We start from the raw sequence: 27,567 nt of genomic DNA on the forward strand, positions 1-27,567 counted from the left end.
TGTGTACAAAGCACGCTCAGAGCACCGTCATCTTGAATGTTACTGGTTACTATGGCATTGGGAAAGACAGTTAGTTCTGATATTTGGGGAATTGTTGGTTACAGTACTACAGTAGTTAGCAGTCCTTACCCTAATTAACACACCGGGAAAATGCAGTTAAATTTTACACCATTTTTTCTCCCGTCCTCTAGCAGCAACAGATCTTCCCCTATGTAGCTCCTGGTGAGTTCTGATGGCACCCACAGCTAGCTTCTTCATATGACATTATTTTTAGCATTTTTTACAGTGAATATTCATTTAGATCTACTCACACATATTTAATTTCTGGTACTTCTCATTCCTCCCTGAATGTGTTTCCATAGGGGATTATTTTTCTGTGTTCGAAGAATTCCCTTATGGGTGTTAATTTTCTCAGTTTTTGTGTGTATGGGTTTATTTTGTTAGCTCCTTCCTTCTGTCATAATTGTATTGCATCTAAATTTTATCATTTTGGGGACTTCTCTAGTGGTCCAGTGGTTAAGACTCCACGCTGCCAAGGCACAGGGGTGCAGTTTTTCCACCCCTAGTCCCAGAACTAAGATCCCACATGCTGTGTGGCATGGCCAAAAGATAAAAAATAATAATAATAAATTTTATCATTTTTAAAGCCTTTTAAAAAATATTTATGTGTTTATTTGGTAGTGCTGGGTCTTAGCTATTGCACGCAGGATCTTCAACTCTTGCAGCATGCGGGACCTTTAGCTGCGGTATGCAAACTCTTAATTTTAGCATGTGGGATCAGGTTCCCTGACCAGGGATTGAACCCAGGCCCCCTGCATGGAGAGCATGGAGTTTTAGCCAGTGGAGGGTCAGGGAATTCCCTACAGCTTATGACACTGTTACCACTTTACTCTGCCTTGGTTTGCTTGGATTGACCCACATATTTTTACTACTTTGTTGCTCTCTGTCCCTTCTTACATCCTGGATTTTCTCTCTGTGATCATTCTCTGACTATTCAAAGTTGATCCTTCAGAATTTCTTTTGGGATAGTCCATTAGTGATCATTCTTAGTTGTTTGGGGGTTTTGTCTGTTTGCTTTTGCCTGAATACAGCTTTATCTCATCCTATTTTTTTTCTCTTCACTATAGAAAATTTCAAACATGTTCAAAGTAGAAAGAATAGAAGGCAGTACTCCTGTATACTTATCGGTCAGTTCATGTTTGAACATCCCTAATATATGTATACGATTACCCATGAGCCTGGATCACTTTGAAGCACATCCCAGCATCTTATCATTTTGTCTTTTTAAACAACAACCTCATCTGATGTAATTTCTAATATTACATCCAGTCAGTGTTCATGGTTCTCCATCATCTCATGCTTTTTGGTAAGTTGTTTGTTTCTGTGGGTTTTCAAATACACAGTCTATATTAATAAGGGTCCTAATATGTCCATACAGTGTAATTGTGATCTGAAAGACATTAAACTGTTAGTCTATAGATCCTTCTTCCATCTCTTTTTCTTTTCTTGTAAACTTTTATTGAAGCAGTGGAGTCCTTTTCCTTTAGAGCTTTCCACAGTCTGAGCTTTGTTCATTGTGTCTCAGTGGTGTCATTTAACATGGGCCTCTGCTGTCCTATTTCCCTCATTTATATTTTCTGTAAAATGGTCAAATTCAGGTTTGATTTTTCTCCTAATTCTTTTTCGAAAGTAAAATTCACATAATATAAAATTAGCTATTTTAAAGCGTACAGAGACTTCCCTGGTGGTCCAATGGTTAAGAATCCAGGCAGGGGACACAGGCTCCATCCCTGGTCCAGGCAGATCCCACATGCCGAGGAGCAACTAAGCCCGTGTGCCACAGGTACTGAGCCAGCACACTCTAGAGCCCATGCTCCGCAGCAAGAGAAGGCACCCCAGTGAGAAGTCCAGGCACCACAACCAGAGTATGGGCCCTGCTTGCTGCAGCTAGAGGAAGCCCACACAGCAACAAAGACCCAGCATGGCCAAAAGTAAGCAAACACTTTTAATTTTAAAAAGTGTACAATTCAGTGGCCTTTAGTACACTGACAGCCTTACTCATCTATCACCTCTGTCAGCTTTGAAACATCTTCATCACCCCACTGGGAATCCAGTAAGCTGTCATCCCATTACCCTCTCCCCCAGCTCCTGGCAATGGCTGATCTGCTTTTCTATGACTTTGCTTCTTCTGGATACTTAATATAAATGGAATCATGTAACATGTGACTTTCTGGGCTTGGCTTCTTTCACTTACCATAAGGTTCATCTACATTGTAACATGTATCATTCCCTTTCATGACAGAATGATATTTCGCTGTATCAATGTACTACATTTCATTTGTCCTTTCATCAGTTTATGGAACACTGGGTTGTTTTCACCTTTTGCCTATTGTGAATAGTGCTGTTACAAACATTTTGTACAAGTGTTTGAATACTTTTCATTTCTTTTGGATATATATCTAGGAGTGAAATTGCTAGGTCATATGGCATGAGGTCAAAAAGAATCAGACAAAACTGAGTGACTAACACTAAAAATAATGGTAATTTCATGTTTAACTTTTTAAGGAACTTCCCTTCAGTCTTGAAAGATGATTTTACTGAGCATAATTTTAGTTGGCTAGATTGTTTTTACACATTGAAACATTACTCCATTATGTTTTGGTTTCCATGTTGTGAAGAAGTGGATTATTAATCATCAGTCCTTTGAAAGTAATCTTTCTTCTCTGATTGCCTTTAAAATCTGTCTTCGGTAGAAGATAGTTTCACTCTGATGTGTACAGATATGTATTTCTTCTTATTTCAGCTACTTAGGACTTCAAGGTTTTGAGAAGCAATACTGCATGGCTATTAAAAAGCAGTGATTATTGCCAGACTATCTGGGTTCACATGCTGACTTCACCATTAATTAGCCTATTGACATTAGGAAAACTACTTAACTTTTCTGAGCCTGTTTCTTTTTTTATGTTTTTTTACTGATATAGTTGATGTACAGTATTATATAACTTACAGGTGTATGACATAGTGGTCCACAATTTTTAAAGGTTATATTCTATTTACAGTCATTATAAAATATTGGCTAGGGAATTCCCTGGTGGTTCTGTGGTTAGGAGTTTATGCTTTCACTACTAAGGGCACAAGTTCAATCCCTGGTTAGAGAACTGAGATCCTGCAAGCTGTGAGGCCGAGCCAAATATATATGTATCTTTTATATATACATATATATACACACACACATAATATAGAATATATATTCCTCGCTATGGAAAACAGTGTGGAGACTTCTTGAAAAACTGGAAATAGAACTGCCATATGACCCAGCAATCCCACTTCTGGGCATACACACTGAGGAAACCAGATCTGAAAGAGACACGTGCACCCCAATGTTCATCGCAGCACTGTTTATAACAGCCAGGACATGGAAGCAACCTAGATGCCCATCAGCAGATGAATGGATAAGGAAGCTGTGGTACATATACACCATGGAATATTACTCAGCCATTAAAAAGAATTCATTTGAACCAGTCCTAATGAGATGGATGAAACTGGAGCCCCTTATACACAGCGAAGTAAGCCAGAAAGATAAAGAACATTACAGCATACTAACACATATATATGGAATTTAGAAAGATGGTAACGATAACCCTATATGCAAAACAGAAAAAGAGACACAGAAATACAAAACAGACTTTTGAACTCTGTGGGAGAATGTGAGGGTGGGATATTTCAAAAGAACAGCATGTATACTATCTATGGTGAAACAGATCACCAGCCCAGGTGGGATGCATGAGACAAGTGCTCCGGCCTGGTGCACTGGGAAGACCCAGAGGAATCGGGTGGAGAGGGAGGTGGGAGGGGGGATCGGGATGGGGAATACGTGTAAATCTATGGCTGATTCATATCAATGTATGACAAAACCCACTGAAATGTTGTGAAGTAATTAGCCTCCAACTAATAAAAAATAAAATAAAATAAAATAAAAAAATGAAAAAAAAAAAAGAATATATATTCCTTGTATAATATACCCTTGTAGCTTATTTTATACACAGCAGTTTGTGCCTTGAGCCTGTTTCTTAATCTGTAAAATAGTTATAATAATCTCTGCCTCTTAGGATTCTATGACTAGTCTTCAGACTAAATGAGTTAATATATTAACACACTTAGAACAGTGCCTGGCATCTAGTTACACAGCTGTTCGCTTTGATAATGAGCACAGTCTGTGGATGGGTGTCTTTCACTGACTTTGGAAAATTCTCGTTTTTTATTTTTGGCGACCCTGCTTAGCTTGTGGGATCTTAGTTCCTCGACCAGGGATTGAACCTGGGCCTCCGAAGTGAAAGCGCCAAGTCGTCACCACTGGTCAGCCAGGGGAACTGCCGCAATTTTAAATTTTTATTGGCTGTTTCCTGTGATGTCTGACCTAGGAAGAGCTTTACTACCAGAGCTTTTCTCCACCCAACATTCTAGTTCTGAGGCAGAATTCTCTGTTCTACTTCAGGTTGCCAGAGTCTTCAGCTTACAGGGCTCGATAATGAAACTGAAGCGAGGATCGTTTCTGTGGTACCTTTACCTGGACAAGCTGTATTGCTTATTATCCGTGAGAAATGTGAAGGCCTTGGTGGAGTATTTTCACCTTCTTGACGTGCACCGCAAGAAAACCTTGAATGGTCAGTACTTCCGTAAGTGCTTCTTCTGGGTCATTACTTGGTTTTTAACGAATGTGCAGGAGAACTTACAGAACCAGAAAGTAGTTCATTAACACGTGCGTCACATCTTCGAAGTGAAGCAGAGAGAAGCGCTGCCAGCCGAGCCTTGACGGCAGTTCAGCAAGGCAAACAGGACAAGTTCCGGGATTAGCTCCTGGCTGCACCTGTTTCCTGGTGACTTGCAGCACGTCATCATCCTATTTTAAGTCCAGTTTTCTTCATCCCTAAGTGAGGCTTCTAATAGTGGAGTCCATCTCATGGTTGGAAAAGAGCGAGAATGAGGGACTTCCTTGGCAGTGCAGTGGTTAAGTCTCCACGCTTCCACTTCACGGGCCGTGGGTTCAGTCCTCGGTTTGGGAGCTCAGACGCTTCATGCTGCATGGTGCAGCCAAAAAAAAAGGTGATGAAATTAGATAATGTACGGAAAGTGCTTAGCACAGTGCTCGGCACACTCTAAGAATTCCATGTGTTCATTATTATGACAGCTTTCCTGGTGGCTGACCCCACTCAGGCCGTAACCCTCAAGAGTCCCTTAGCAAAACTTTTCCATAGAATGGGAGAATTGAGTCAGGTAATCTGCACGGTCCCTTCTAATTCTTGGTACTTGTGACCGAAAAGTGTTGATGAGCTCAACCCTGCTGTTGAGTGCACAAACTAATAGAAGACCAATTACAACACTTCAGGGTTTTCTGTTTGTTTGTTTGGCTTTTGTTTCTCTTTAGGACTAGGTATAGATAAGGTAGGGCTTCCCAGGTGGTGCTAGTGGTAAAGAACTTGCCTGCCAATGCAGGAGCTGCAAGAGATGCAAGTTTGATCCCTGGGTCGGTAAGATCCCCTGGAGAAGGGAATGACTAACTACTCCGGTCTTCTTGCCTAGAGAATCCCATGGATAGAGGAGCCTGGCGGGCTGCAGTCCATCAGGTCACAGAGTCAGACATGACTGAAGAGACTTAGCATAAATAAGGTATCCTATCCACTCATTATAATCTGAGGGAGAGAAATATCATTTATCAACAAGGAGTTTCTTCCATAAAAAATTTTTAAAGAGTTCATTCAATCCTTATAATAAAGATACCTTCATTTATTCATACTCTCATGCCTCAGATTTATACACAGTATGTCACCAAATCTTCCCAATAACCCAGTCCCAGATAAAGCACCTGTAGGGCACCTTGATATAAACAGAAAAGCTGGCCCCAAAACCCAAGGGTTTCTGACTCTAAAGCCCACACTCCTAATTCTCACCAGTGTTTGCTTAGCAGTCTGATCTCCCTGGTAACTAAGTCACTCCCTGCTGATGCAACACTTGAGAGATGAAGTCACATTTGTGTCTTCTGGTCACCAAGGGAACAGACAGCGACCTGGAGGAAGGCACAGGCGTGAGCTCTGCCTGCCAGGGATGTGGTGACGTAGAGCCCTGGATGCTTGGCCCAGTCGGCTGATTGAAAAACTATTTGTTAATTAGCTACTCAACCTTACAATAAAACACGCCTCAAGAAGCAAGGACACAGGCGTCACCACGTTCACACGTGGTGTGTCCCAGCGCTCACACCTGGTGGGACGTGGGAAAGGAACGCCAAGCGGCCATCAGGGACTCTCAGACCAGGACCCTGTGTGGACTGTGCCCTTGGCCGCCTCAGCCAGGACTCCAGCCACACAGCTGTGCTTCACAGACTTAGTGGCGCCTGTCTGGTGCAGGAGGTCCGAGACAATGTAACTAATGTGTGTGTGTGCATGCTCAGTTGCTCAGTCCTGTCTGACTCTTTGCAAGCCCAGGCTCCTCTGTCCATGAAATTTTTCATGCAACAATACTGGAGTGGATTGCCATGCCCTCCTCTAGGAGATCTTCCTGATCCAGGGACCGCACATGGGTCTCTTTCGTCTCCTGCATTGGCAGGTGGGTTCTTCAGGGCTTTAACACTTTAGGGCTTTTTTGTTTGTTCGTCTTTTGGTTTTTGTCTCTTTTAGGACTGGGTATAAATAAGGTAGGGCTTCGCAGGTGGCGCTAGTGGTAAGGAACCTGCCTGCCAATGCAGGAGCTGCAAGAGATGTGGGTTCGAAGCCCTCTGTAATCAATGGGCAAGAAATCACACGTAGACAGTTACACTTGAGAATCTCTGAAATCTTGTGGGTGATCTGTACATACAACTTGTACAGCTACATACCACTGTGTAAACATATCACCATGTTTGTTTCTTCCATCTAACATTCCCCAGACAGATGATGAGTGAGTAGAATTTCAGGCAAAAACCTTCCCTGTCCTTTAAACTACAGTGTTTTTTCCCTCCGATTGTATATGACTGCAGATGCATTAACTAATGTGCAGAAGATGCAGCTTCCCTGTAGACAGAGCAAGGCTGTGGAGTCAGACGGACCACCTGTGAAGTCCAGCTCTGCCCCTGCAAGTGTGGTCCACACAGCAGCAGCGGCCGCATCACTTGGGAGCTTGTTAGGATGCAGACTCAGCAGTCCCGAGCCAGAGTTCCTAATCACAACCACTGTATTTACAAGATCCCCAAGTGACTGGTGTGCCCATTACCGCTCGAGAAGCCCCAAGCCTAGTTATCAGCCAAAGCTTATTGCAAAAGGCTGTGTAGCTGCCTGGGTTCAGTAACATGCAGCACTTAAAGCACCCAGCACCTAAGATGCCTGATGATAGCTCCTTTCCCCACAGTTGAAAGCATTTGTGTTATGTAAGCATGAGGCACAGTGATACTTTTATAGAAGAGGAATGATTTTTAAATTTTTTATTTTAATTCTCTCAAGTGAAAGACCCAGATGAAGTGTCAGCTTTTCCAAGAACATGTCCTGGGTCCCCAGTGAGAACTAAGCTCTCCCTTCTATGCACGAGGAGCACGTTGAGCCTTTTATTGGTCATGTATACACACCGGTCTGTTCTACTGAGCTCATGAGCTGCGCTTGGGAACCAAGCCCTGCCCACTCTCTCCTTCTTCCCAAGTCCAGGCATCATGGAGTGTGCAGTGGCAAAGCCAGAAACAAAGTATTATCATTACTACTGCCAGGTCAACAAGCTTCCAACAGCACCACCATTTCTGTGGCTCCCAGACGTTGAACATCTTGGAACTGTTTCAAAATAACCCCTCTCATCTCCCTGTCAACAGATGTGCTGTTTTACCACTTCCTTCATCATGTGACTGACTTGAAACGGAACCAGATCACAATTGTGTTCAACATGCTGGACTGGAATGCGGTGGGCGAGATTGGTTTTGACCAGTTCTACATGCTGGTGTGCATACTGCTGGCACAAGAGGCGAGTAGCCAGTCAGGCTCTGGGGCAGAGGCGGCAGAGCTTGGCTGCGGCCACCATGTTGCTAAAGGTAGCACCAAATTAAGAGTGCGTCAGAATTTTTCTTCTTTTCACTTGAAACAGGAAGAAGAAACAGGGCAAGTACTACTTTTGGTTCCTAAATGGTCCATCTATAACCTAGGAGTTTTGAAAGGTTACCCAGCTTCCCTCCCACTTTGCCTTTATAAAGAACAAATCTCATCCTATCACATCTCTCCTTGGCATGCCCTTCTCGCTGGTGGGTCTTAAATAATCACCAGTAATCTCAGTTGCCTCTCTTCCTCAGTGATCCCCTTCTTCACAGAATATTCTGAAGGGGATGAATGAGCAAGACAAGACCTGCTCGTCTTTGGGTACCCACCTTACCTTGCACACACTCCTCGAGTGTATTCACCTCTTTCCCTTTCCTTAAGGAAGGGCACCTCATGTCTTCATCATTTTATCGCCAGCACTGAAATTTTCTTATGTAGATTTTCATTGAACACAGGAAATGCATTCTACTACTGAGAGTTCCATCTAGCAGCACTAATCACTGCAGATAGCATCAGTCCCCGGGAAGGCAGCTGCTGAGGCGGGTTTGATACACTGACCACAGCACCCTTTCGGCCCTGAGCTGCTGATTCTGCCTTTTGCTGTTAGCTCTCTAGGCAATGGACTAGTGAATAGATGAGTCCTCATGTAGCAAGTTTAGAAAGTAGCACCAACAAAACTGTTCCTTTCCTTACGTTTTTCTCTCAAAACAGAACCATTTGGAAGAGCAATTTATCTTTCGCCATTCCCGGCCTGTTTTTGAGTTGCTTGACCTGGATGGGGAGCTGAAAATTGGCCCAGACAACTTGCACATGTACAACTTTCTCTTTAATATTAAAAAAGAGCAACTTAGAGACCTCTACTATAACTTCGACATCACAGGTGACCGCGTAAGTGCAAGTCCCTAACATGTGGCCTAGTAGCGTGCGTGCTCAGTCGTGTCCAACTCTTTGTGACCCCCTGGACTGTAGCTCACCAGGGACAGGTCACCATTTCCTCGGGATCTTTCCAACCCAGGGATCGAACCTGCCTCTCCTGCATTGGCAGGCAGACTCCTTACCCCGAGCCACCTGTGAAGCTGTGGCCTGGCAGCCCCTCTGTCCAGAGCTAGAGGACTGTGTCCTGACAGCTACAGTGGAGACAGGGAAGGAGGAGGGAAGGAAAAACCCACTGGAGTGTCATGGCACTGGGATCATAAAACACCTGAGGAGATGGACAGGCCTGTGGAAGAGAGAGGATTGAGTAAGTGCTACATCACATAATGTGGACATAAAGTGAGAGGACTTTAGAGAAGGAAATTCTGTTGGAATTTTAGTTGAAAGAAGGAAATATTTTAATATGGCAGGAATTGGTCTTAAGAGGAAGGGTTATAGATTTTAATAAGCAGAAATGAAGAAATTCTTAGATGGGAACACATGAGTTAAATTCCAAGAGAAAACAGCTATGGAGAAAACAGTCAATATCTATTTCAAGTCCATTCAGTGAAAGGCCTATTCCAAGTCCATGCTGACTAGCAAGTGAGAGCTGAAGTTTAAGCTTTAAAAAGATGGACCACGCTGTGAGGAAGCTCAGATGGCAGCCTGAACATGTCTGGACCTGAGGTAGCAGAAGGAAGACGTGCCCCTTGGTGCCTTTTGAGCCTACAATAGACTGTTTCTGGGTCTAGACTACAAGCAGATTGTAATTACATCCTAATTACTGGGCCTCTTTAATCAAGGTTCCAAGGTTTTAAATGAGAAGTGATTACAATCCTGCTCCCATCTGAAACAAAGTATCAAATCCTTTCTGAAATAACTTTCCTTTTTTCCTTCCCAACACAAGCTTCTTAATTACAAGGAATTTAAGCTGTTTACTATCTTCTCCATGGACAAATATCAGGAGAGTCAGAAAGCAGAGAAAGAGAAGAAGAATGAGAAAGCTTTACTCCAAAAGAAAGTGGCACAAGTTAACGAGAGCCAGAGAGAGAGTCTTGTTGGAACAAAACAGTTTGAAAGTATAAGTAATTACAATTGTTAACATGTCTTAAAAATAAATTTAGAACATCAAAGTAAGTATCTCTGATTTTTACACATGCAGGGTTCAGATGAGCGTTCAACCCACAGATTCTTAACCTTAATAACCCTGAGGCCTCACATGACTCAGTGATGTAATCACTTCTTTTTTTGACATGTCCCAGTTCTGCTGTTGCTTTTCAGATCAACCCTGTCCACTAGGGTCCCTGTGTATCGATTACTAGCTCTTCCTGGAGCTAAGCAGTTGGAAGTCGATGCTTTCCTAAGATTTGCCACAAGAGGTCCAATACTTTCAGAATTCTATTCTCCCAATCCTTAAGGCTAAAAACAAACTTCAAAATGGAAATGTGCCTCCACGCATAAGGGAAATTGACTTTTAAGGATATGGGGACTGTGTTCTTCCTAGAACCTGAATTACTCTTTGATGAGTTAGGTGCTTAAGCAACTATACCCAAATCTACTAGGGTAAAATAATTATTACATGTCCTTGTATAATTTTAATTTTTTGTGTGAGTAATGCCTTGAATAATTTGTAAGTGTTTTTAGTGTGGGATTTGTGAACCCTCCCTGCCGGACTGTACTATGATATTAAATATAACTACCATTCAGTAAGCGCTTGCTATGGGTGAGGCAGGGGCTTTAGACACATGGCTTTATTTATCCTCCTAACCCTGCAAACTGTTACTCTCAATTTACAGATGAGGATATTGAGGCGTCAAGATTAAGAACTTACCTAAGGTTCTTAATGACTCACAGCGGTAGGACCAGAGTTCAAATTCAAGGTGCTTAGAACAACTGATCTAACTCACTTCAGTCCTAGCAGATCCTGTTTAAGTTTCAAGCTGACATTTCACTGGCTCAGAAATCACTTCTGCATAATGCTAATGACCACATGTCCTTCGACCATAGATTTCAGAGGGACAAGTTTGGTGCCTGGAGAAATGCAGCCCAATTCCTATAAACCAAGGATTTCTTAAGGATACATGACATAATATAACTGACCACAGCATTTAGAGTTCTTAATAATCATCATTACTTTGTCAACGTGCAACAGACAAGAATACTGCTTATCGAAAATTGTCATTCATAAGTCAAAGTTGTAATAATTGAGATCATGTTAATTACTATGAACATCCTTTATATTTACTCTCATGGTCATGAGATTTTAATTACTTATGAGTAATGTTTAGAAACCCAACCTTCTCTCTTCCCCACAATAGTACTACAAAAACTAAATGCAGCTAGCAAAAGACCAAAAAGCCCCCCTGAAACACACATCTCTTGATTTCTGGTTTATACACGGGGATAATGGGATCCATCTCAAGAACTGTTGTGAAGACCAGGAAGATGGAAAGCATCTCACTTAGAACAATGCTCCTCTCCCCTGATTTGGTGAACAGTTAATTCTCCAAGGAGAACACCCTCTGGCAAATAAGTTTGGACACTACTACACCTATAAGAGTATTGTACTGAGAGACTAGCAGTATCTGGCTGGAAAATGACAGCAAGAGATTAACCATCATTTCAAAGAGCCTCACCACACCACTAGGCTTACCTTGGGATGGGTTTCTGCCTCTTTTCACGCAGCCTCAATAGCTTTTGCTACCAGACAGCCTCACAACCCGGGTGCAGTTCTGGAAGGAGAAACTGTGAGGTCTGAGGAAGGGAAGTCTTCTCTTTCCCATTTTCCCAGGGGAGCACGCTTGAGCGATATAAAGGTAACTCAACAATGGTATATGTCTTTTTTTTCCCCAGGCATGGTCTCTAAAATAATGAAGATATAATTCCTTTTATTGTTTTAGAATGGGGAGCAGGAAGGATTGAGGGATAGCCAAATAACAGGGTATACTAGGTTTTAATTTGGGCTAAATACATTTTTTTTTTTTAATTTTATCTGTTGGCCACTCCACATGGCATGTGGGATCTTAGTCCCCAGACCAGGGATCGAACCCACAGCCCCTGCATTGGCAGTGTGAAGTCTTAACCACTGGACCACCAGGGAAATCCCTGGGCTAAATACATTTTAAACTAAAATTTATTCAATTAAAATTTCAAATTTTAAATAAATTAATATTAAATTTAATGACTGAAGTTTCAGGAATGAGCAGGTAGTAGTCTTCCCCTCCTCTCTGAAAATCATCAGGGCATGTAACTGTAATATGCTAACTATAAAAAGTATCATGACCTATTAATTTTAACAGCGTTTTTATAAACCGAGTGATTCTAGACTGGAATCAGGGGACTGAGCATTTAGTTCTGACAGGCCCAAACTCAAACTCAGCTAAAATTAAAATTCAATTGTATCAGTAAAGTGGCACTTTTTTGGGACCAGGAGTACAATAGAGAAAATAATGTCAGTGCCCATTACATTATGTGACTTAAATTTTTTTAAAAAATGTGTATTTGCAGGTATGCATGTCGATGCTTTAAGTTTCATTATCTCCACAGTGAGTTAATCCACTGTGCTATTACGGGTAGAGTTTAGACCAAGCACGTTTAGATAAGTTTTTGGATGGCAGGAAAACTCTATGTCACAGTTTCGTTAGAATTCCTGGGTCAGCAAAGTGTATGTTCCCTAAGAGTCTCAGCAGTGGGTGAGGGGCAGCACTGGAGGGACGGGAGAAAGCGCGTGTGGCTGCAGGTGTGGCTCCAGTTTCAGCCCAGGGCCACGGGACTACAGGCCCACAATCTACATCAGCTGCAAAGGGGAAAGAATTTCTTGCATTAGTTCTTAGCCAAGGACTAGAAAAGGCCAAGTCAACTTGGCGAACACCTGCTGAGAGGGGTCATTATTCATGTCCTGAAAAATCTTCTATAATCTCAGAGTGGGTAAGACCTTAGGAAGAAAACCAAGAAGCCATAAAATACAAGACTGATAGATCTGACCATGCAAAGCAAAACTTTTACATGGTAAATTACACAAAAACAAATGATAACAGATGACAGAGAACAACAAATCCAATATTAAGGGCATTATATCCTTAATATAGAAAAAATATCCACAAATCAAGAGGATAAAGACCAAAATGGATTAGGAAAATGGGCAAACATAGATAATTCATAGGAGAAAAAAAAAAAAAAAAAAAACAAATAGCCTTAAAATATACAGTATAATGCTAAGTTTCACTCAAAGGAAAAAAACAAACTTAAATCACAAGACACAGGTTTCCACCTAGACTGTCAAAGATCAAAAAGTTGGTCAGGGTATAGCAAAATAAGAGCAGACATAGTCCATAGCATTAAACTGGTAAAAATCCATTTGGAGGGCAATTCAGCATCTGCTCTCTATATGCATACACTGATCGAGCAATACTCCCTCTTCAGCAATGTATTCCATAGCTGTACACAGACACAAAGATGTAACTATAGAAAAGGATATTTCAAGGAGCACAGTTTACAGTACCAAAAGTCTAGAAAGACCTGTGGTACTCCAAACAATGGAATACCACTGCAGCTATAAGAGGAATGAAGCAGATCGAGCTCTAGTTATAGGGAACAATCTCTAAGATTCACCAAAATCAAATGCATAGAACAGCGTATGTCACTTATGAAAAAGACAAGGCAGGATGGGTGAATATATTCACACACACTAGCACAGAGGTTCTCACGCTGGCATCAGCAGTAGCAGCATCACCTGGGAACTTGTGGAAATGCAAATTTTTGTACCCCCCGATTCAGACCTACTAACTTGGAACCTCTGGGAAAGGAGTCCAGCAATCTGTATGTTTTTTAAATCTGTGTTTTTAATAAGCCTTCCAGGTAATTCTGATGTATGCTGAAGTGTGAGAACCACTGTGCTAGAATCTCTCTAAAGATATCCAGAAAACTGGGAACAGCTGTTACCTCTGGAGAGAAGAAATGCGAGATGAAGATCAGGAGTCGAAGAGAGACTTTTTGGTATGTTCGGATTTTTTCCCATGTGTGCGTATCGCCTATTTTAAATAAAAATTCAACAATCAAAACCTGCTACTTTGATCCAAAATGGATAATCCTTCTGAAAAACTGAATGATGGGTTTTGGTTTACAGCATGATTCTTAAAAGAAAAAAACAACAACCTCCTGAGACCAAGGTTTCAATGCAGCAAATAAAGTATATCTATAAATGACCATGCATGGTTTGATACCTCAGAGTCTAGGTTTGGTGATAATGAACTCGTTATTTACTGACCTGGAAGGTTTTTAAAAGGGGAAAGATCTTTTTAGAAGTTTTATCAGAAAGAAGCAGATTACCCTTACTGTGGACAGTAATAATAGTTAAACACCCAGAATAAAGGCAAAGACAAAGAGAAAAATTGAACTTTTTTTTTTTTTAAAAAAGCACAAAAACCCTACATACTAAAATTGTACACATCAAGTATTGGTCCAATCTTATATCAATCTATTTACAATTAAACAGCACCATGGTTTTCTCACCTAGGTTAGTTAAACATGCCCAGAAAATTGTTATTCAAAGTATATGTTCCTTTAAAATAAAATAAACTCTTAACAGAGCTCAAATCCTCAACAAACAAAAAACTTTGACCAACCATAGATAATTATATCACCGAATTTACTTAAGAAAAATAGATTTGAACATTTTCTTTTTCCTCCAGTTGACAAACTTTGAGAGATGCTGCTGTTTAATGTGGCACACAAATTAAGAAACATTTTGATGATGGGGGCATTATACTAAAACACCCTCACATACCTCTGCCTCCACATATAAAAATATTCCTTTGGAATTAATGCTGCTGTCTCCTCTTGAATTTAGATTCAATTATCAGCAAAGCTAAATTAAATGTAGCCACAATCTTTAAAATGATTGCATAAAAAAGAGAAACAGTTAAAGCTCTCAGAAACAGGCTATGTTACAATTATAGATATTGTATCTAATCAGGCTATAGGAAATTTAATAACATTTTAAACATAACATTTAAACTAAATAGCAGTTTGTCTGCTATTGAAATTGATAATGGTGCTTCACATCCAAAATGAGTGTGGAGGTCTGATTACTTCCCATTTAAGAACCACGTGAGTGCCTTCTTGCCTCTGCTTCTCCATCTCACAGATTCCCAGGGCTTCAGAGATACTGTATGTGCTAGCCCCCTTCTCACCTATGGAACCAACTTTGAAAAGGCTCTGAATTAAATACAATCCTTGGCAGCTTTATTCCAGTCATTGTACAGAATCAGGTTATCCCATGGAATTTTTCAGTCTTATAATCTGCAGATGCTTCTTAATTTGCCTCTTTGCTAGGAAAGATGAGAGAGGAAAATTCTCATCCACCACAACTACAGGTAATAGTGAGCTATGGTAAGCACTGAAGTATAAAGCAACGTATCATCATTAGGTCTCACTGCTGATGTTTAAGTGATGTCAGGAAATTTTTCACTAGTAAATTATGACTTGAAATTTTTTTCTGAAAGATTGAAGACAGGCACAATTCTCCTAGGCACAGACAGAATGGGTTTTCCTTACAACCTTCCTGCAAACTGGGGGAGACAAGATAATTACTTTATTGATTCTGTGCATTCCCTGGCCTAGTGTGCATGCATTTTGGGCACAGTTAGCTCTGAAAGTTCCAAGCAGAATAGGTAGATCAATAAAGGTATTATATATATAGTAGTGACCTTCTAAGCCTGGATGTGAAAACAGCTTCATTATAACAGACATTTCAAAATACTTTTGCAGCAAGAAGACAATAGACTTTTCAACTAAGTATCAGTTGAAAATCAGAGATGCACTGACTAAATTATTGCCTAGTGTTCCAGAAAGATGCCTGCCACCAACGCGCTAGAAAGGCACCAAAATTTAGTGTGAACGTAAATAAGGAGCTCAACCTATGAGCATGGGAATAGCAATCCTGAAACACAATTTGCCAGTCTCTACTCCTTTATGGCTAAGTATTACTTGAGCAAAGAACTAAGACCAGAAAAGTTACTGAACCTCAAGTACTGCTCTGTAATTTAGTTTCCATTTCAAAAAGCTCAAGTTTTATAGCTGTTATTGATGATTTCTGGAAATTATATTTAAGAACTCTGTATTCACAGGTGTTTGATGCTGTTCTTCATGGATGCACTCTTCTATTTACAGTCCAAATTATTTAAATACAGCCATTACATAGTTGTTGGGTATTTTAAAATAAAAGGTTATCTATTTCTTAATTGCCTCTTGAATTAGAAATTGTAATTACATGAGTCTCAAAGGCTGGCTCTTTGTGTTTTATTAATTATTTTTGTTCGTCTCCATCACAGATGGAATTTTTCACTGATAATTCCTCAGAACTAAATCCATTCATACGGAATTCAGAGCAGTGAAAATAGATTTCACGCCATAGAGTAGGAAATGATAACAACAATAAAAAGGGGCATGAAGGATTTGGGGACAGCCAACAGGACTAGGTCAGTTCTCAACTGGTGTTGGATTCTGCAGAGGTTGGCTCATTATAACCTGTACGACATAGTCCTTTGGGATCTTCAGCTCTTCCAATTTCATTTTGTCGGTGAGAGGTCTGCCAGAAAAGAACCACCGCTGACTAGCTGGTTCCACTCCTTCCGCAGCATGCAGCCGTCTCTTCATGTGGTACACTGTGTCTGTGCTGCGGACCACAAGCTTGAGGTCTTTGCCAGTGGAGAGGCGCAAACGGAGCTGAGATTCATACCCAGAATTGGGCGGTGGCTCAGGAATATCCAGAGTCTCTATGTCGCTCTTTTCCTCTATCATGTTGATTGGTGGTGCCAAGCAATAGACTGGAAGCTGGTATCTATTCCCCAGTTCATCATAGCACTCTGTGAGTGCACCTTCAGAAAGAGAAGAAATGAAAAAGGGTTTAGCCTAAATGAATGCATTTTTCTTTACATCGTGCAAATGCTCAAATATCGCACTGGCTTGCCACTTAAAAGGGAAAAAAATGTAAAATAAGACCAATCTCTGTCAGTGGTCAACGACCATTATCAAGGCCCGTGACCAATTATCTGAAAAAGTGAAAGTGTTAGCTAGTTGCTCAGTCCTGTCCGACTCTCTGCAACCCCGTGGACTGTGGCCCGCCAGGCTCCTCTGTCCATGGGATTCTCCAGGCAAGAATAGTGGAGTGGGTAGCCATTTCCTTCTCCAGGGGATCTTTCCGACCCAGGGATCAGACCTGGGTCTCCTGCTTTGCAGGCAAATTCTTCACTGTCTGAGCCACCGGGGAAGCCCCCAATTATCTGAGTGTTTATCAAACGAACCAGGGCCCTAGCTCCTTACCCTCACACTTCTAAGTCATTTCATGCCTTATTTACATTTTCATTAAGAAAAAAAAGGAAAAAAAAAGCATACAAAATCCCAATTTACTAATATATCAATGCTCAGACCAAATTAAGGGGAAATTCAAACTACAGTGGGCTATCTTTTCAGGAAATGAATCAGTTAACCTTAAAAAAAAAAAAAAAAAAACAGATCTCTAAGCCCAATTCTCCACAATAGTGTCCCAGAGTGGTTCTCTTAATGCCTAGACTTCCTTCGCCAGAAGACCTCAGTAGAAAGAAATCACAAACTAGAGTTGACAAGCTTACCAGCTGCCACTGGCTCATGGCTTATATATGAATCTCATTAGCACAATTACCACAGAAGTGACTGAGGTGTTTTATTTACCCTAATTATTAGTCAATCTGTTACAAAGAAGCTATGGGTTAAAAAGGAAGAACAAAAGGAGTATGAAGTTTATAACCCACTGCTAAGGGGAGGGGATAAAAAGTGTTTGCAGTTTAAAAGAAGATATTCCATGGTTAATTTCTTTATAAACTGCATTGTAATTACCAGAGCTTCCCTTGGGGAACTTGACGGCATACTGAATGAATGCTTTATTGTAAGGTATTCATAATGTGTCCCTTGTTCAATATAGATAAAAACCAAAAACATCTATATACAAAACACTCATACACAGGCTAATGAATATGGGAAGTGGGACACTGAGAAATGGTTATCAATGAACAGGTGAGTTAATAAACTGATCTCTGTGGCCACTATCAATAGGCTGAAAATACAAAGAATCCCACATGAGACTGGAACAGTCACCAACACACCAGGGGTTGACCTGGGCATGCTTTCTATGTTACGTAAGATGGGCTGGGGTGAGACCTCAGTCACCAAGTATTAATACACGTGAATCTTCCCTTCCTCTGTGTTTAATGTTCAGCCTCTGTGTTGTTCACTAATTAATCTGAACACTGCTATGAAACTGTAAAGATGGGGATGTTTCAAGCCTAGTTGTGATCACCAGCAGTTTTCTACACTAGTAGCCATCACACTGTAGTATGTTATTTATAAAATCAGTTGTGCAAACTTCACTGTGTATACATACTTGATATATAGCCTTGCTCTAAGGCAAAGAAACAACCTACCAGTGTCTTTCAGATGGCCTGACCATTAGGAAAACTAGCAAAGAGAAGGTGAAGAGTTCACTACAGACTCATCATCTCTCTCAGGAAAATACCTTCAGATACACATCCCACTGATACCAGCCTGATAGGTACAAGAGCATATAAATATCTACATGCGTGCATGCTAAGATCCTCCAGTCGTGTCTGACTCTGTGCAACTCCATGGACCGTAGCCCGCCAGGCTCCTCTGTCCATGGGATTCTCCAGGCAAGAATACTGGAGTGGGTTGCCATGCCCTCCTCCAGGGGATCTTCCTGACCCAGGGATTGAACCAGTCTCCTGCGGCTCCTGCATTGCAGGCAGATTCTTTACCGTTGAGTCACCGGGGAAGCCCATATATTTACATAACTGTTCTGCTAAAAAAAAGTTCTCTTAGAGAGGCACTATTCTACACCTTGGTTTTTGGTTGCTTTTTTTTGACCGCGCAGTATGGCATGCAGGATCTTAGCTCCCTGACCAGGATCAAATCTGAGCACCCCCTGCAGTGGAAGCGGCAAGTCTTAAATGCCAGGGAAGTCCCAAGAGACCAATTTAAATCATTACTTTTGGAATCAGGAGACCATGACAATATTCCCAGCCTTGTTATTAATTAGGTGTACAACCTCGAGCAACATTCTTTAACCTCAAATACTTTTCTCAATTAGCTAAATGAGGCAGGATTAAAAATGACCTCTAAATTGGTTTTAGGTTTATACACACTGCTTCATATTCATGTACCACAAGAGATAGAAAACAGGAAAGCAAACCAAAGCTGTAAAACTGTAGGCAGAATCATGTCTTGACCAAAAGATAGCCTACATTTTTAGCCTCCCAGGAAACAAGGACGAGAGACGCTGAGGCAGCTTCTTGTACACGGCTCAAACAGTGGTGCGAGCCAACCTTAGAACAGATGTACAGCCTACCAGGCATTGTGACTCTTCCTAGATCTGAATACTCACTTTTTCATCACAATGGAAAGCTGAGTCTTTCCCCATCTGCCCTTCAGCCCAATAAGTCAAGGGCTCAGTTTTCAGATTCAAATGGGTGAGAATAAAAACTCTATGGATGAGGTACTGCTGGATGGCATATCTTCTTATTTCAGCTCAGGGAGCCTCACATCTAAATGCTGGAAATAAACTATCCAGATTCTACTGCTAAGAAGCTCCTATATTCCGATATTTTTGGTAAAAGTAACTTCAATTTATCTAAGATGAAATTTTCTGGTTTACTCTGTTCTTCACTTCTGCCAGTCAAATTATATTGCAAAATGAATTATAAATATGTTCCAGTTTTAGATTAAACTAAAAAATAAATATGTAAAAAATTCAGGCCATGAAGTCAAATATTATTTAATTATATTTTTAGGCTAGTTATATGGGTTACCCTCTACCCACATTAAATATCTGAGATCATAAAGTATCAAAAAATTAATCAATATAGACCAGAGCTGAGTACTACCCCAGAATTACCTATACAGAGCAGAATGACTCCTCTGTAGGCTCAAACTCTTTTGAACAATACATTCCCAAATCCCCCACCATTTTATGGCCCCGTAACTTTTTATTAAAGACAAAACTAATGGTGGTCTCTATCAGTTACTAAACACCTAGAAGTGTTAGGGTATGTCACTGGTGCTGAGTACAGAAGGTTACAAGAAAGCCAAGACTGTCCTTGATCCCCAGGAGCTTATAATCAAGGAAAACAGACATAGCATAACCACCAAGGATTTAAATACAAATTGATGCACTGAAAACCAGACATAGGGGCCAAGACATCACACAACAGTAGTGGGACTAGAGTTGGCAGAGCCAAGAAAGAAAAAATTCTGTAAAAATAGTGTGCTCCAAGCGTGACACAGGCTGCTTCCCTGGTGGCTCAGGCAGTAAAGAATCTGCTACAATCCAGGAGACCCGGGTTCGATCCCTGGGTCGGGAAGATCCCCTGGAGAAGGGAATGGCTACCCACTCCAGTATTCCTGCCTGTAGAATTCCATAGACAGAGGAGCCTGGGAAGCTACATACAGTCCACGGGGTCACAAAGAGCCAGACATGACTGCACAACTAACACTTTACTTCACTACAGGCATGACAGAATACAAACGAAGGGCATCCCAAGAAACATGAATTATATGGAAACAAGAATTAATATAAGTATGGAATAAAAAGTGGCTTTACTGAGGTGAAATACAGCATCAACTGTGTGAAATCACTAAACAGCAACAGTGAAAATCTAATAGAAGGCTTAGGGAGTTTAGACTTAATACTATAGAAAATTTCTAAAGGTGGCGAATACCAATCCATGAATCATCCTACAAATACTGAGTGCCTACCATATGCCAAGCAATATTATGCCAGTGAACAAGACAAAGCCTGAAGATTCTTTTATCATTTGCAGCAAGCGAGAGTGACTGACTGGAGTTAGGGGAGCCAGCTAAAACGACCGCCTGACAATGGAAAGACATGGGTCTGAAAGAACTGGTGGTGACCGGCAGGACCTAGTGATAGAGTGTGTGCTTAGCCTCCGAGACTCAGTCGTGTCTGACTCTTTGCGGCCCCATGGACTGCAGCCTGCCAGGCCCCTCTGTCCATGGAGATTCTTCAGGCAAGAATCCTGGAGGGGGTTGCCATGCTCTCCTCCAGGGGATCTTCCCAACCCAGAGACTGAACCCAGGTCTCCCGCATTGCAGGCGGTTTCTTTACCATCTAAGCCACCAGGGAAGCCCAATGATAGTTTAGGAAAGGCAAATCACCGAACTAGAAAATGAGACTGATAAAGAATTCAGGGTTATAAGACTCTGCTTAGTCTTAACTGCTACAGGTATGGGGAGATACTTCAATTGAGTTACCTGAAGGTAACTGAGGAAGCATATTGGGAAAAAGGTAAAAGCAGTGTGTACAGTAATAATCTTGAATGTAAAAGCTTAAACATAAAAGCAAACACTTAAAAAAAGACGGCTTACTAGCTCTGTCTGAGCACTTTATATACATTGACACTTAATCCTCACAATGACCCTGCAAAGTAAGTTTATCATACTCATTTTACAAATGGGAAAACTGAAGAAGAGAGAGGTAACTTGTCCAGGGTCAGAGAGTAACAAAGTAAAATAATCTGATTCCTGAATAAGTAAATGTATGGCACACGGATAAGGCTTCAGGGCTTGTGACAGCTCTACTGGACTCTCAGGTTAATGATATGGCTAGTGGGAGGAAGAAGCGCTCTGGGAAAAAGGCAAAGGACAAATACAAGAGGGATGAAAAGCCAAACATGAATCACAAGGCGCAGCGCAGCCCAAAAATACATTTGCCGGTGCTGTTAGTGACCGAGCAAAGGAGGACACAGAAGAGGAGGCAAGAGGAAGTGGTGACTAAGAAGTTTCAGTGCTCTGAAGCCACCACATGTAGTGACAAAATGGACATATTGCTGTCACTGTTTCATTTACAATATTTGAGAGGAGTGTGTAAAAAACAGAGTATGGTTAGAAGATGGATAGTTTCCCTTAAAGAAACCCTGTGTATGAACACAAAAGGGAAGGGACCACTCTAAAAGTTGATAACATAAGGATTTTTTTTAACCTTTCAAAAAATCACTCCTAGCTACGTTTGCGTTTGCGATTTACAAAAGGTTTTTAATTATCACCCACTGACCACTGGTGGTGCAGTTCATCTAATAATTCTCCACTAGTTCTAAAGATGTTCTAGCCAGGGTTGCTTAGATTGCTCACTGAACGTTCTTTGTGGAAGTACACCTGTCTTTTATTCCTCCTTCTCCTCAAAACATCATTATAGGCCTCAACCGAGTCCTAGAAGAGAGAGACAGATGGCCACAGGGATAAATGCCGCCAGGCCACTGCTTCCCCGGGTCAGGAAGCCCCGAAAGCTCCCCAGGGCAGGAAGAAAGCTGCCAAGACTACCTTCTGTCCTGATTTCATACACAATTGTTCGAACTTGTTCTTATTTATCGTCTATCTAGATGACTGGCTCAGATGTTCAATTTTCCTTGTTTTCTATGGCTGCTTTTAATTTGGCTGCAAAATATTTCACAAGAAAATTATAAAGACAAGACTAAATAAAATACCAAATAATAAAAATAGCTTTATTAAATGTCATAACATCTAACACTTTACTCTTTCTCAAGCAGTCTTTCAGATTAAAAAAAAAGACATCTTTTTAAGCATTCAAAGGCCTCACTGGTTTTCCCTCTATGTTAAAGACCAGCTAGGTCTTGAAATTTTTACCACGTGAGACTTGCAGTGTTACATCATCAAATCTGAAAATCAATTTTTATGTAAGGAAACTTTTGAGGATATTAAAATGTTATTTTGATTCAGTCACAGGTGTTTACATGTCAAAGCTGATCAAACTTTTGATTTTGATTGATCAAACTCAAATATTTGTTATTTAGTGTTCCTCAATATACCTTAATAGTGTTGAAAACATTTACTGCTAATATTGAAAACATACTGGCAATCTGATAGAGGAAATCTCCCTCCCAAAATTAATCAGGAAAGCTATGTGCTAGAACTGCAAGGCTTGTATCACACTTGGGGTTTCTTCCAAGGATGAGAAAGATGTCTGTATTTTTTACTTCACTTTTCAAACTGACCAGGAAGGCATGAACTCCACAAAAACCATGACTTCCTAAGGCAACAGAAGACCTACACATAAGTGACTTGGACACAGTTAAAAAGGAAAAGAATCCTGAAGTAACAGAAAGAATGGGAAGGGAAGAAATACGGGGTTAGACCTATGACTCAGGCAGCCCACTGTTCAGTCTGTCAGAGGAACATAAGAATGGAAAAGCAATGAATCTGATAGAAAGAACAGTGGCTTTGGAGCCATCACACCAAAATTTTAATTTGGATTCTAATCCTAGACATACTCAGTCTGTTTCCTCAAGGACTATAGTATCTACCTCACAAAGTTGTTTTAAGGATTAAATAAAACACACGCAAAATTGACTAGTACATATAATGAATTCATAGAAACACTCAATAATGTCAGTTCTCAAGTAAGTTTTAAATCTCAGAACTAGACTTATAGGGGGGAGTTCACCAATAGCAGTATCACAAAGGATCAAAAAATTTCACCATGTTTGAGTTCACTGCTTTAGGCTTCACGAGGTCCTCTGCAAACACCACAATGTCAAAAGGGCCATCAAGATTACCCTTCATCCAGATATTATGAGCAGTCTTTCAAAACTAACAAATTACAGGCTCCCTCATGCAAACTCTTTACTGGGAATTAAATTAAGCTTATGTCTGGTAATCAGGCTTTAGGAGAAGCAGGTTCAGGTATCTTATCCCACCAAATTAGCTATTAAGACTGGGATTCAGAAGCACCAAGACTATCATCTCTTCTAGCAAGCATTGGTGAAAAGTGACTTAGTCTGGATGCATTACCAAAGTCGTATGAAGGTTAGACCATGACTAAGAGCTTGTGTAACATTTGGCCACATTTCTAAGAAGACACTCATCTTTCAAGTCCAGCTCCCTAAAAGGACAGAGGAATAGATCAGCAGCACTTGTAACTGGTTTATTTAGCTGACCCGGCTTTACAGAGGTACAAGTTGGGGCAGTGTATGTCTTGGGGCCACATCAGAAATCCTTCTTTCCCTCCACTCTCACCACCCAGAATGGAAGAAAGGAGGTCTTCTTCAGAGACAAGCCTACTGAGTCAGGGACAAACTCCCACCTCAGCTATTTTAGGGACTTTGTTGCTTTATTTGAAGAAAAAGGGTGACAGTAGCTGAGGAGCAGATAAAGCTACATTGTATATCTCCAAATCATTTTTGTCTTTTTGAAGATAAAGAGAGGAAAAAGATACATTTAATTTATGATAAATCAGCCATCAGATCCTTTATTAAGACCCTGTTTTCATTTCCAAATACAAGTCTGGTAAAAATTCCCTGTCTCTGCTGTATGTACAGGAGGTTCATGCTTCTGTTCTTAAAATTTTATCTTCATGAATTAAGTTTATTAAATGACAAATTCTTATAGGGACCTTTAAAGGACTCAGAATTCATGACTTGCTTCTTAATGAGCCTCTAACACACTAATGCATTTCCTGCCTTAAAGAACCCACTTGTTTCTCTTTACTATTAATAGAACTATATCATTTTAAAGTACTCTGTATAGTGTGGGAGGGACTTAAAATGGTAGATATGGAATTAACACTGGAGATTACTTGTGCAGTAACTTTACAGAAAACACAGATGAAATGACTTGATCTTGTAATTTAACTGCTTTAGTTAGTTAGATCTAGGACTGGAGTTTAAAACCCAATTTCATGACTTCTACCTCGGAAAAATGACATAACTTCCTTGTGCTTCAGTTTTCTCATCTGTTTAAAATAGGGACTGTTGTAGGTGATTATCACAGGGTGAAAATTAAATAATATCAATTCAAAACATGAATTGGTAGTATTTTATTATTTCTGATTCTCAGTCCACGATTTTTTATCATGTTGGTTCCCTAAACACAGAAATTCTCCATGAATGATACTTATAAGTGCTTTGGTTTTTAAAAACTTAAACTGCATTATATGTAATTTAATTTATTTACATTTGATATATTTTGCAGTAAGAAAGACCAGGAAAAAGAAAAGAAAATGGGCAACTCCTTTCCCACCTGTATTTTGAAGGTGATTAAAAAAGGTATGTGTTTTAAAGAATACCATTTTCTATTTCTCATATCCTGAAGCATGAGAAAGGACAAAAGAAACTGGCCTTCAAAAGTTCATCTGAAGAACTGGTAATGTTTAGCGATGAGTAGTAAGAATAAAGTTGGGGTTAAGTCTTTAAGTATGAGAAAAGTGTTTGGGGAGGTGAACAGCTCCTCCTCCTACACAAGGATGGTTAAGAAGGGAGCTTTTACATGTGAACTGCAGGGAGTTGGAAAACATACTAATTGTAGATGCTAAAGAAAAACAAAAAACTTTTCTAGAAGGCAGGGAACGTTCCATGGAAGGCAAGCAGGCAATTTTTAAAATCCTTGTAAATCTTCTAAATAGTAATTTAAGAAAGAGAATTAAATCCTCCTCTTTACAAGATAAACATATATTGTTTGAACAATCTTTCACTGAAAATATTAGAATAACCACTACGAACCAGACTGTGAAAAATGAAAATGAAAACCACCACCCTTTTTTTTCACCCTGTTTATGCTAATTTGGGCAAGCCACTTAATCTATAATCAGTTTGGGGGAATTTTAGGTAGTGATAAAACAGTACTCAACTAGAAAAAGAAAATAAGCTCTAAGAAATTTAAGACCATGAGTAAAAAATGCTGTGTAAATAATGAAAAATAAAGCTCCTTTAGAATGGGAAGGCTGTGGAAAAGAAGAACCAGACATTAGAATCACCCAAGGAGCTTTTTCCACAACAGTACACTATTACACATGTTCATACCATCCTCTACCTGAGTCATAATTTCCACAGTGAAAACACACCTTCATATATAAAATCCCCAGGTAGTTTTAGGACACCAACTTCCCTCATCACAATCGCTACTGCCTTTTGAGAAAAACAAACTAAAGATTTCTCACTGATAATAACAGAGGAAGATAATTTAAAAGCACAGACTTACTTTATGCTTGCACAAGGCAGGAATATAATGAATATGACCTGCTGACTAGAATTAAGATAAAACACATGTAGTTATCAAGGGAACCACTGTAAGAAAAGGAAACAAAGAAGAAAATATAGGGAAAAGGTTTTTTGTTGTTTCCTTGTAACACAAGAAAACAGGCTATGGAAAGACACATAATTTTTATGCACACAACACTGACACTAAATACAGCAAACCAAGACAAGCACAGTCCTTGCTTATTTATAAAGACATTTACAAAGCCATTTTCGTATGGCTTTCAGACTTTAAAGAGCTTTCTATAATATTTATACTGGGAAGCTAACATGAGTAAGCCTGAGATAACAAAAAGACTATGGGAAGAGAAGAGAGGATGAGATGAAACAAAACAGGAGATAATTTAGAAAGGAGCATATATCCTAGGATCTCCCCAGGCTGTCAGTCTATGATCAGTTCAGTAAGCGTGTGAACACCACTGACCGCTGTAGACAAAGGGGACAGGCACAAGTCAGGTGTGAGATGATGCTCAGCTAACAATGTCCTCACAGTAATTAATAAATTAACAAATCTATTACTGCTGTTGCACTGAATCAACGTTAACCTCAAAATCCATCAGGCATATGCCCAAGAGAAGGATACCTTAAAAACCAAAGAAAGATGTCACCAGTAAATATTACATCCAAAAAATGACTGAAATCCATAATTTGAGATTTTGGTGCAAGGAATTTACTTGTTAATGTCAGAGTTCAAGAAACACAGCCATCAGCACTACCGTTTACTAAGTGTGCTCTGGACCAGGGTAAGCGACTCACATGTGCTATTACCACATTTAATCAATACCTGCCTTACACGGCAGGTACTCACAATCCATATGTTACAGATGAGAGAACTGAAGCTTACAGAAGTGATTTGCCCAAAGGCACATAGCTATAATACAGTAAAGACAAGAAATAAGGCTAGGTCTCATACCAAAGCCTGAGCTAAACAACAGCTAACACCAATGCAATATTTTAAACTCAAAATATGAAGTATTGAATGCTTTAGGATTTTAGGGTTTAACACAACAAAACATGTCAAAGATAAAATTTCAATTACATAACTACATCTAAAAGATGGAAGGGACTTCACCAACACCACTGAGGAGGTCTAGGTAAAAACATGTAACTAAGTAACTAAGCTATAAACTGATGGTGAGTTAGAGTACATGGCAAAATATAATTTAAAAGTCCATTCAAGAAACATTATTGGTAAGTTTCAGATATGAACAAGGGAAATCAATCAAGGGTACCAATGATAATAATACATAGGAAGTTATTATAGAACTTTCAAACAGAAAGCTTGAGAAAGTCTATTTGAGTCTTTCATGCTAAAGCAGAAAATACTCCTTAACATAGAGGGGAAGAGTAGAAGCTCATCTAATATTCTCAAATTTCCAAGAATACTTCTCCTTAATCTGTCAGTTGCTGGAGCTGCCAGGATCACCACTCTTCAGTCACGCAGATAAAAGCAGAAGTGAGAGACTTGAGTTTTTAGAGATTGAGCCCATATGTGTAGG

General features: G+C 40.2%; 2 protein-coding genes across 3 annotated transcripts in view; one reads left to right on the forward strand and one right to left on the reverse strand.

Annotated features, from left to right (window-relative positions):
- The first annotated feature begins 4,299 nt into the window (after nt 1-4,299).
- Nucleotides 4,300-14,348, forward strand: EFCAB9 (EF-hand calcium binding domain 9). Of its 2 annotated transcripts, XM_061129469.1 has the most exons (5): nt 4,300-4,664; nt 7,826-7,974; nt 8,754-8,930; nt 9,862-9,975; nt 14,319-14,348. In XM_061129469.1, the coding sequence occupies exons 1-5, from the start codon at nt 4,409-4,411 to the stop codon at nt 14,346-14,348; spliced, it is 726 nt and encodes a 241-aa protein (XP_060985452.1). In that variant the 5' UTR covers nt 4,300-4,408. The 2 variants fall into 2 exon arrangements, with proteins under 2 accessions (XP_060985452.1, XP_060985450.1); XM_061129467.1 differs by lacking the exon at nt 14,319-14,348 and having other exon boundaries at nt 9,862-10,096.
- The window catches only part of UBTD2 (ubiquitin domain containing 2), a 58,771-nt gene continuing 45,544 nt past the window's right edge, over nt 14,341-27,567 (reverse strand). The window contains exon 3 of the mRNA XM_061129470.1: nt 14,341-16,831. Coding sequence (XP_060985453.1) covers nt 16,434-16,831 — 398 coding nt within the window. The 3' untranslated portion in view covers nt 14,341-16,433. The remainder of the gene's footprint in view (nt 16,832-27,567) is intronic.

The sequence above is a fragment of the Dama dama genome, chromosome 25 (assembly GCF_033118175.1).
Source record: "Dama dama isolate Ldn47 chromosome 25, ASM3311817v1, whole genome shotgun sequence".
In the NCBI taxonomy this organism is placed as follows: Eukaryota; Metazoa; Chordata; class Mammalia; order Artiodactyla; family Cervidae; genus Dama; species Dama dama.

Coding starts and splice junctions, on each gene's coding strand:
- EFCAB9 (XM_061129467.1), top strand. CDS start 4,409: ATGTCTGACCTAGGAAGAGCTTTACTACCAGAGCTTTTCTCCACCCAA. Junction 4,665..7,825: donor CCGCAAGAAAACCTTGAATG/GTCAGTACTTCC, acceptor CCCTGTCAACAG/ATGTGCTGTTTTACCACTTC. Junction 7,975..8,753: donor GCATACTGCTGGCACAAGAG/GCGAGTAGCCAG, acceptor CTCTCAAAACAG/AACCATTTGGAAGAGCAATT.